Genomic DNA, 11,496 nt, shown 5'->3' with positions numbered 1-11,496 from the left:
CATCACCTTCACCTGGTCCTCATGCCCGTCTCACCTGTTGCTCATTCCCTCGTTAGTCCCTCATCACCTTCACCTGGTCCTCATGCCCGTCTCACCTGTTGCCCATTCCCTCGTTAGTCCCTCATTACCTTCACCTGGTCCTCATGCCCGTCTCACCTGTTGCCCATTCCCTCGTTAGTCCCTCATTACCTTCACCTGGTCCTCATGCCCGTCTCACCTGTTGCTCATTCCCTCGTTAGTCCCTCATTACCTTCACCTGGTCCTCACGCCCGTCTCACCTGTTGCCCATTCCCTCGTTAGTCCCTCATTACCTTCACCTGGTCCTCATGCCCGTCTCACCTGTTGCCCATTCCCTCGTTAGTCCCTCATCACCTTCACCTGGTCCTCATGCCCGTCTCACCTGTTGCCCATTCCCTCGTTAGTCCCTCATTACCTTCACCTGGTCCTCATGCCCGTCTCACCTGTTGCCCATTCCCTCGTTAGTCCCTCATTACCTTCACCTGGTCCTCACGCCCGTCTCACCTGTTGCTCATTCCCTCGTTAGTCCCTCATTACCTTCACCTGGTCCTCATGCCCGTCTCACCTGTTGCCCATTCCCTCGTTAGTCCCTCATTACCTTCACCTGGTCCTCATGCCCGTCTCACCTGTTGCTCATTCCCTCGTTAGTCCCTCATCACCTTCACCTGGTCCTCATGACCGTCTCACCTGTTGCTCACTCCCTCGTTAGTCCCTCATTACCTTCACCTGGTCCTCATGCCCGTCTCACCTGTTGCTCATTCCCTCGTTAGTCCCTCATTACCTTCACCTGGTCCTCATGCCCGTCTCACCTGTTGCCCATTCCCTCGTTAGTCCCTCATCACCTTCACCTGGTCCTCATGCCCGTCTCACCTGTTGCTCATTCCCTCGTTAGTCCCTCATTACCTTCACCTGGTCCTCATGCCCGTCTCACCTGTTGCTCATTCCCTCGTTAGTCCCTCATTACCTTCACCTGGTCCTCATGCCCGTCTCACCTGTTGCCCATTCCCTCGTTAGTCCCTCATCACCTTCACCTGGTCCTCATGCCCGTCTCACCTGTTGCTCATTCCCTCGTTAGTCCCTCATCACCTTCACCTGGTCCTCACGCCCGTCTCACCTGTTGCTCATTCCCTCGTTAGTCCCTCATTACCTTCACCTGGTCCTCATGCCCGTCTCACCTGTTGCCCATTCCCTCGTTAGTCCCTCATCACCTTCACCTGGTCCTCATGCCCGTCTCACCTGTTGCTCATTCCCTCGTTAGTCCCTCATCACCTTCACCTGGTCCTCACGCCCGTCTCACCTGTTGCTCATTCCCTCGTTAGTCCCTCATTACCTTCACCTGGTCCTCATGCCCGTCTCACCTGTTGCTCATTCCCTCGTTAGTCCCTCATCACCTTCACCTGGTCCTCATGCCCGTCTCACCTGTTGCTCATTCCCTCGTTAGTCCCTCATCACCTTCACCTGGTCCTCATGCCCGTCTCACCTGTTGCTCATTCCCTCGTTAGTCCCTGTCTACTCAGGTTCCCTCACTTGTCCTCTGACAGATTGTCTTGTGTTTTCGTGCCAAGTTCTCCAGCGTTATTCGTGTATATTCCTGACCTGCCTACTCTGACCTCTGATTCCCTTTTTGGACTTGTCTGCTTCTCGGACTGATCTCCCGAGTTTTGACCCAGCCTGTTTTCAACTAAAGACGTTCATCTTTGTTACTCCTGTCTGAGTCGTGCTTTTGGGTCCACTCTAATAGCTCCGTGACACTACTTATAAATATTAATATTCTCACTCTATTCATTGTTTGTGGGGAACGAACACAGGACAGTCAAAGAATAAGTGGAAAAAGATCAAAACTTTAATGTCGTCAGATATCACAGTTTTACAAAAGATTCACAACTCTATCGTTGAACGCTCCTCTTACCGGGTTTTACTTACATAATATCCAACTTTTTTGAACAAATACGTAAAGAGATAATAATGTCACTATCTCGACAACTATTAGAAGGGTTGTGACCATTTTTCTTTTACAGATATTCATGATCCTCACACGATAAATCCTGATGACTTCTCTGATCCGCTGACTTGGCCAACACTTTGATCTATCTTTTTTAATTTGCGATAATCCCAATTTTCAAGTCTAAATATGTCTTTATATGATTTCTATTGGTTTTATGGTTATTGTTTTGAATGGTTCATCATATTGTTTTAAAACATTATTCCTAGTGTTATAGTTTTCTGCTAAACTTAGCTTCTCATTGTGTTCAGTGAGACTAAAATGACTATTATGAATCTAGAAATATGTTGCAGGTGGGGACGCTGGAATATTACAAGTGGATCCCTGTCTTATGAAATGCTGAATTGAGTGTTACATTTGTGTTACACGTATAGAAACTAAACCAGTGGGAACTGAACATTAATTATATTCTTATCCTAACAAAGTCCATAACATAAATTATCTCTGATTGCTGCATGCTGCTCTGGCAGCATCCCTGCATGTGCTATTATCCCTCTAAATATCACCGGAGCCTTTTCCCCCTCTGCAATCCCAGCGTTGCTATTATTCATTCATTACATCTGAAGCTCCAGAGTCGCTTTAATGCCTCTCTATCCGTCCATATATCTTGCACTACTTCATGATGCCTCACATCTTCCTAACCCCATACTGTGATGGTGGCTCTGGTCTCCTAGCAACCAACTCTCTTAGAGGAGGTGACAGCATTTGAGTGGGCACCCTCACCTCTCCACGTACAACCCCCTCACCCTTCCTCCCTTTTATTATCCGGATGCTCTTCAAGTCAAGTAAACACACCTCACAGTCTGCTTCATGCACCATGAAAGACTGATAATGAGCCTTAATTGCCACTTCGTTTTTTTACTTCAACCGTAAATATTTGAATGTGTGAATACCTCTAACACATTACGTTTCATTAACATGTATTTGTGATACTGAATTAACGTAATCCACATTAAATACAGTTTGGTATTCAATGTCATTAAAATTAAAATTCAGTGTTTCCTCTATATCAGTCACATTCATTAGGTCACAGCAAGCCGTGAACACAGTGTCGTGTGCCGCATCGATCCCTCGTGTTATTTATTCAAAACAAATCCTTGCAAGGCGGTACATATATAGGTTTTTATTCAGGGAAAAGAGATAAGGTATCAGATATTCAACAGCAGATTCCCAGAGTTTCAAAATCGGTTTATTAGAAGGGAACATTATTTTGGATCCTTGCTTTTTGTTTGGTAATAATGACGTTATAAATGTCGGAATTCCATTATTACGTATATTCTCACCAGTTTTCCTACTTTCTGCAGTAAATAAATGTTGAGAAGTCCAACGCACATGTTTTCCAGAAGGTTGAGCAGAGCAACAGTTCACTGGAGAGGTGTCATGTTGGACTTTTCCCAATATGTGAGCCAATAAAGCCCCACCAATAGGGACGTTTGAAATAAATATGTCATTTTAAACATAAGCATGTCGAATGAACAGCAAAAGAGCAAGTTTGATGTTATTCCTTTAATTGCGTTGTGAAAGAACTGTGTTTAAAATGTGTAGTTGATGATTTTACATTGGAAAAATAAACTGGACACAAGAGACATTGTTATTAAATGACCTCTGACACATTGTGTATATCAGCTGATAGATCACAAGGATGATTTGGTGCCAACCCTAAAGTTGCTCTTAAAAACGTCTTGTAACTGATCTATAGAGCCGTAGTAACAGACTTATACCAGTGGTGTTGTTTATTCTTCTCAGTTTGACCTCTGGAAGGTTGATGGTTGGCCTTGACTGAAACTCTTTCAGTTTGCATATAGTTATGGAAATGTGAGGCATCACTTGTTCTGATGATGTTCATATATTGAGATGGCATTAAGACTATTTCAAATGTATTAAAGAGACATGTGTCCCTAATGAGTTTAAAGACATTACAATGTTTTGCAGCATGATATGATGATTTAAACACTTTGCATATGCACAGATTATTGCCATACATTCCTTACCAGTGCCTTCAGTCAAGGTCACATCGTGTTTTCCATTTGAACCTAAAGAGATAACGAACAGATATCCAGAGGAGTCAGATAATTGTGGCACTTTGACATATTTCTGACACGCCACACCAGCCGGGATCCCTCCGAGGTATAAAAAAAAAAAAAATGTAAATCGCATCACGCTGGCTGCAGCCTGGAGCCACACTGATAGAAAATGACGTGGTGGTTGACGATGCTAAATGGCAGCACTTGAAATAGCCTACCTGCCAGCCTGCTCACCCACTTGCTGATACGATCACGACCCCGTCAGCAGCGTCTCAGCAGCGCGGCGCCCTGGACAGCTCCTCCTGCCTTCTGCTCCTCCAGGATCTGACATCTGTGGAATCCGAAAGAAAACCAAAACATTTACTTTCCTTTATTGACTGCACATTTTTTTTGTCTTCTTCCCCCCCAACTTCGAGGAGCTCGAACTTTAACGTCTCTCGGGAGGAGATGGATATTGATCGACCAGCAAATGTTTCCTTTTTTGATTTCGTCGGAGGAGTTCAACTTCTCCAGGGGGAGGAGACCAGGACGGCCATACCTGTCCTCCTCATCGGGATCTGCGTGTCCGGGGCGGTTGGGAATTTGCTCGTTTTGCTGATTTTCATCCGTGACTTTGGAAACGGAAAGGGCTCCGAGGTGAAAACGCTCCTCGCCTCTCTGGCCTCCACGGACTTGCTGATCCTGCTGCTGTGCGCCCCAGTGCGCGCCGTCACCTACTACAAGCAGACCTGGACCCTGGGGAGTTTTGTCTGCAGCACCACGGACTGGTTCCAGCACTCGTGCGTAATTGCAAAAACTTTAATCCTTGCAGTCACTACCAGAGCCAAACACACGCTGGTGCCCAGCACCGCCGCGGGGCCCCTCCACAGCCCGACGTGGATCCACGGAGCCCTGGCGTTCATTTGGATTGTGTCGATGATGTTTCCGATCCCTCAGATGCTTTTCGCTTCTCTGGTGCCGCATGGCCGCGACACTATTTGCGTCTCTGAGATGCCGAAGTGCGCGTCCGACTTCATGAGTGTTTTCTACAAGGTGTATCCAACTGCGTCCTTTGTGGTGCCCGTCATCTTCACACTTGCCTACTACACGAACGCGCTGCACACCGCGGTGAACCACGCACCCAGCCCGCAGCACCAGAGCAAAGTTACCCTGGTGCTGCTGTGTCTCAGCGGCGCCCTCGGGCTCATGCTGCTGCCGGAGTGGGGGACGTTCACGTGGATCAGGCTGGGGCACAACCAACCTCCCGTGGGTTTGATCATCTTCTCGCAGATCCTCCTTTACGCATGCAGCTCCCTCTCTCCGGTGATCTTGATGACCATGTATGACGACGTGCGCCAAGGTCTGATCACCATCTGGTTCCTCGCCACCTGCAGAAAGCGGATCCGCCACGTCAAGTGTCCGAAGACGGAGGGGAACGCAGCAGAAGTCGGAGCCAACGCCGTCGTCGACGCGGTTTCGGAGGAGCAGGAGAAGACCATCCCGGACGTGGAGCACTTTTGGACAGGGCGCAGGAATACGCACGTCGAGGAGGAGCAGGATCCGGTTCCGTGGGAGAGAGAGGAGAAGATGTTGTAGTGAATCAGATTTGAAAGTGTCATTTGTATTGTTTCATTTATTTTCTAGCAGAAGAGTTCAACTTGTTCTGATGTGTGTTGACCCACAGTGCAGACCCTCGTTCAACGGCTGTTTGCTGTCGTGAGCTTAATTAGATGTAACATAAAGTTATACACTGTCGTGTTTTTTGATGTAACACATGTTTATATCTATTTTGAATATGTTCTTGTCTCCAGCATCGCTGCACTGTCAAGTAGAACACCTTTATTAGAGGAGGTGTGTACCTATAACACGGAGCCAATGTAAATATCCAGGACACTCACGCACCGAGGAGTGAGTTGTGATTGTACGTGTGGTGCATAACATATTAAAACATTCACAAATATGGACTGCTGTGTTTTTTTTCTTCTTCTCCAAAGGCTATACAATCCTCCAGTCTCCCTTAATCACGGATCAAATACAGTTCGACCATCAAATCTCTTCATTTAATTCAGAAGAGATGATATGGAGAGATCATTTCTCTTTAATAAAATCACAACTAATCCAGCTGCATGTTTTAGGTCAATCATATCATTTCAGTGAAAGCGACATTTTGCCCGTTTTAGTAAGTGGTGTCACAGCTGGTCAGTGTAGATGTCTTTATTCTTCCTCAGACTGCAGTCTCAGTCACTAACAGTCGAGTTGCCATCAAAGTGCATCGTGCAGGATCATTTTCACAGTTTAGATGTTAAAGTACCTCCAGGAAGTTGGACTTTAGTGACGTTTAACCCATCATGCATTAGCAGTGGTGGAGAAAGTACTCAGATCAGTACAAATACTACAGCGCAGAAATACTCTGTATAAATTCTGCATTCATAATGATATTGAAGTAAAAGTCCCAAAGTATTACGATCAGAATATACTTAAGTTAACAAAAGTAGGACTCGTTATGCAGAATGGCATCAATCCTGGATTGCATGCACCGAGATGTAAAAGTATAAAGTATAGCAACAAAATAGAAATACTACGGTACAAGTATCTCAAAATAGTACTATAGCTAGTAAATTACATAATATATATGTTTAAAGCTCAGTGGTCATTTTCAAATTAAGCATCTGTCAATTATAACTTCTCCAATGATAAATACATGTATCTGCGTACAACACCATGTGTTATAACACCTTTATAAAATATGTATACTGCTTAGATAGGGTCAGTTAAATTAAAGTGTTTATTTCAGTGTTTTAAATACATTAATAAACACCTTAAAATATCATATCTGCTTACAACTATATGTTAAAGTGTTATTAAGGATTTATTATATGTTAATAAATAGCTTGTAGCTGATGAATGGATTGAAGTAGTGTGTCACATTGTTTGTATTCAACTATTACAATGCAATAAAGGCACAATACAAATAAATAAAAGAAAACATAAAGTGATATAAATGTCTCTGAGTCTTCACTGAAGTTTAGTTTGAGTTAATTTCAATATATTGTGTTAAACAGTGTATTCTCAGTTTTACACAGTGAAAATGAGAAGCCGGGGACAACCCATTGTTTCCGGATCTATAAATAGCTTTGGTCATATAAATGTAATAGGATGGTCAGCTGTACAGCTCCAGCCCACATGACCTGCGTTAACAGTCTAACCTTTCAGCGGTTGTGAAAAGAAACCTGCTTTTAGTCGTCTGTGTGTTTACGAGTAAAGCAGCGGCCGCCTGTGATGGAATCTCTTCGTGACGCCTTTCATGACAGGACTTTCGGAACCGATAAAAGGACCCTGGCTCCATTGGAGACACCGGGATCTGGAATCCCTCATCGCTGTGGCATCCGGATCGATAAACCGCCTCGGAAAGAGGTTGTGTGCAGTGCCTTAGACGGCGCTTGTTGTAGTTGATTACCCATTGCACTGAGCATACGGATTTCCCGGGGGGCACATTTGGTCCTACTTCCTAGCCTGTGGCTCGACGCCCCAGCAGATTTGACATTTTAGTCTACCCGAGTGAAAAGAAAGGTAAGAGGTCAAAGAGAAAGAGAAACAAAACAAGCCTATAAAGCTCTTCATCATGATTGTGCTCCGGCGTATAATGTATTCATTGACAATGAACCGTGTCTCCAAATGTCTCCAAATGTCTGCCCTTGGGTCACTTGGTTTTTCATTGTTATTGTTCATTGTATTTCTAAAGCACCCCATCAGATCAGAAACTGAACAACAGACATCTTTCTTGCTATTTCCCTCATGTATTACTGTCGCTCGCTCAAATCAAAGATTTATGGTGTACAGCGTGGCCATTTTCCACCACACCGCCTCATGTGTTATATGTTTGGTATTGGTGATTTAATGAAGATTTATTAAAGGCGTTAGTTCAATTCAATTCAGTTTATTTGTATAGCCCATTTTCACAAATTACAAATTTATCTCAGAATGCTTTACAATCTGTACATATAGACATCTCTGACCTTTGACCTCACATCGGATTAGGAACAACTCCCAAACAACCCTTCACGGGGAAAAAGGGAAGAAACCTTCAGGAGAGCAACAGAGGAGGATCCCTCTCCAGGATGGACAGGTGTAATAGATGTCATGTGTACATAAGGACAGATTAGAGTTAAAACACATTCAATGAATATGACAGTTCTCCAGAAGAATCCAGGATCTTGGCTAAAAATGGTCAATTCATTGGCAAAAGTGAAATGTACGTTACTGTGTACTTTTCTCCGCTGCTGTTGGTGTTCTGCTGCCTTTATCAGGTTAAAACCCCAATAAAAAATCCAACCTCGGACCCTGAAGGAGTCAGTGCATATGCCAGCTATCCAGGATCCAGATCAGACACGTCAGGCTGACACAACCTGTGTGACCCACGGGATCTGAGACAACGTCTCGTTTGGTGATTCCTCCTCCACGTCGCTGAACAACGCCGCTCACAAAACTCTCACCGTCACACGGTGTGTCCAACTCTTTGCAACGTTGGTCTGATGTGTAATGTTCTCAGAGGTGCAAAAACAGGACCCAAGAGCACGACTCCAAAGTTCAGGGCAATCAAAAGGGTTTATTTAAACATGGGAAGTCCCCAACAATTCTAAGAAAACAAAGTATAACTTAAAGTTGCTGCTGAGCAGGAAACTAAGATCGGGTTTAGAAAAAACAGAAAATCACAGCTATGCTGGGAAAAAGACTTGATCAAAGTACAAACAAAATCACAACTAGAACGGGCACTCGGTAGAGCGCATACCTTCACATATCACAAGATTGGGCATTGAATTATGAACATTTTGGCATTAGTTGCATGCCAATTGGATAAAAATTGACCGTGCTATGGTAAAAAGAAGATTTGGACCTTTTCATGACCTTGACCTTTGACCTGATCGATCCCAAAATCTAATCAAATGGTCCCGGGATAATAACCAATCACCCACCGAATTTCATGCGATTCGGTTTAATACTTGTGTTATGCGAATAACACGCATACAAATTTAAAAAAAAGAATAAATAAATAAATACACAGCGATCAAAACATAACCTTCCGCATTTTCAATGCGAAGGTAACTATGCTGAAAACTGCAAACCAGGACAAAAGACTACACTAACATGAACAACAATTACTTAGACTAGACGGATCAGGACGAGACTTGAGACAAGACGATCTGACACAAGACACAGGTAGACACCGGCTTAAATACATGAGGAAATGGGGAACAGGTGGACACAATCAAGGGTGGAGCAGACAATCACACGAACGAGGAAACACCGGGGCAGGAAATAAAGTTTCTGAAACGAGAGAGGACAGTTACTACAAAATAAAAGCGGACATGGAAAACAGGACTAAAACCTCAAACTTAACATAACCGACGAGACATGACAGTTGTGCAGTGGAGCCACGATGCTTGGTTCACTTAAAAAGAAATTAAACCGCCTCTGGGGGAGAAAGTCTATAAGGCCCCATTTCTACTCTCCACATGAGAGAGCTCCCTTTAATGGGCACATGTTTAATGAAAGACATCTCATGCATCATTCATACAGACAGCTAGCTTCTTCACGTTTGGGTTCAGGGTTAGTCGTCTCTGCTGAAGACTGAACTGACGAACTTTAACCAAGATCTGAACTCGCATGAAGTGAAAAAGCGGTCATGTTGGATCGGCAGAGGGAATTAAAACAAGTTGTGACTTGAGTCTTCTCTTTTGATGCCACTTTTCTACTTGTACTCTTATTTTCCATACGTATTATTTTACAAAATACATGGAAAGGTTTCAAATTATTAAACTACATAACATTTCAAGTAATTTTTTGGGAAAAGATGCAAATTATTTCATCGTTCCAGCTTCTTAAATGTGAAGATTTGCTACTTTTTCTTTTAATAATTATAATCTTTTCAGTGTGTTTGAAATAATGTTGAATGTCAATATTTTCACTTTCTACAACTCAAATAATCAGTCGACTAATGGAGAAAATAATCCGCAGATTAATCCACATTGAAAAGAAGTCAATAGTCAAAATGAGCTCCACCTAAATCAACTACATCAGCAAAATCCTACTTTTACATTCATGCATCAGAAATAATTATCTAATGATATAATATATAATAGTACATTTTTACTTGTAATGCTTTATATATATTGAACCAATACTGAAGCCTGAGTTGGAATGACTGTGTGGTGCTAGATGAGATGCTTGTACATTATGACTCCATGTTTTTCTTTCTGTAGTTTGAAAGCTGAAGGCCTCTGAAAACATAACCGTCCTGCTCTTTTATTGAGATGTAGCTGGTGTTTTTTCTCCCCACTCAACCGTGATGGATTGTTGATGTTGCCTCAGGCCCTCGCGGTGGCTTTATTTGTAGCCACCGTCTCGCAAAGAAATTATTGCAAGATATGAAAAGGTCTGAAGCAGACTTGAGATGAAATGGGACTCTCTAATAGTTTCAGCAAGAGCTGCGAGGAGGCTTAGAAGATGCTTTACCACATAAAGATGGTTTTGTGTTCTCATATTCTCTTGTTTTCTGCCTTGCCGCTCCAATGTCTAGACTCCCATCCAAATCGGAGTTTTCATCAAATATAAATTAAAAATAACAACTATTTTTCCATCCAAGCACATCTTTGTTTTCCCACATTTGCTTTTCTAAGCACAGACTGTCTCTCCTGAACGTCGTCTGGCAGTGCCACGCTTTACATTTAGTTCAGTATAGTTAGAAAATAAACAAAAGAAGTTGAATAATAATGTAGAAAAATGATAAAGGTTAGATGTGCCACCTGAGCTGCAGAAACAATAAAAGGGAATGCATGGAAGGAGATAGTAATCATAATATACATCCTTTTTTGATCCCAGTGGGGAGATTTTTCTCTGCATTTGACCCATCCTTAATGATGAGCGGTGGGCTGCAGCGAAGCCCCCCGGGAGCCACTGGGGTTCAGTGTGTTGCTCAAGGACACTTCAACATGCAACTATAACTCTGAGGATGGAACCGGGTACCTTGTGGTACGGGACCGTTCTCCCCACTGAGCTGCAGCCGATGTCACAGGCGAGTACGGCCCACGTGGTTTTATCGACTGGAGATCTCTGAGATGTGCACAGGTGAGCAGCAACCACACTTTTTAATGGAAATGTTTTGTTTTGAGGTTAAAAACTGAAAGCGTTACTCCAGTAATTTAGAAGAATTTAAGATCAATATGAAAATATCAGCGGCTTAAAGATCCAGATGTTTAGTGCTGAATATGGGTCAAGCGGCAAAACCCTTTTGGTTTGAAAACTGAGGGAGATTGACATCCAATCAACAAGAGTAATGGAGGTGTTAAATCTCTTTCCATTGGTCACATTACCCACATAAACTGCCAATTGTCAAACAGAATATATAAATACAAATAATCTGCTAAAGAATCAGATTTGTGTCGAGCACAAAGGCAAAAACATTGTGATCCGGGG

General features: G+C 43.3%; 1 protein-coding gene across 1 annotated transcript; it reads left to right on the top strand.

Annotated features, from left to right (window-relative positions):
- Positions 1 to 2,789: 2,789 nt before the first annotated feature.
- On the top strand, positions 2,790 to 5,987 carry LOC130201710 (G-protein coupled receptor 151). Its single transcript, XM_056426801.1, has 2 exons — positions 2,790 to 2,805; positions 4,310 to 5,987. Exons 1-2 carry the CDS (start codon positions 2,790 to 2,792, stop codon positions 5,617 to 5,619), a joined length of 1,326 nt encoding a protein of 441 aa, XP_056282776.1. The 3' UTR covers positions 5,620 to 5,987.
- Positions 5,988 to 11,496: the final 5,509 nt, after the last annotated feature.

The sequence above is a fragment of the Pseudoliparis swirei genome, chromosome 11 (genome assembly GCF_029220125.1).
Source record: "Pseudoliparis swirei isolate HS2019 ecotype Mariana Trench chromosome 11, NWPU_hadal_v1, whole genome shotgun sequence".
NCBI classification, from domain to species: domain Eukaryota; kingdom Metazoa; phylum Chordata; class Actinopteri; order Perciformes; family Liparidae; genus Pseudoliparis; species Pseudoliparis swirei.
The sequence above is the reverse complement of the archived record's forward strand: the minus strand, read 5'-3'. Positions and strand labels throughout refer to the sequence as shown.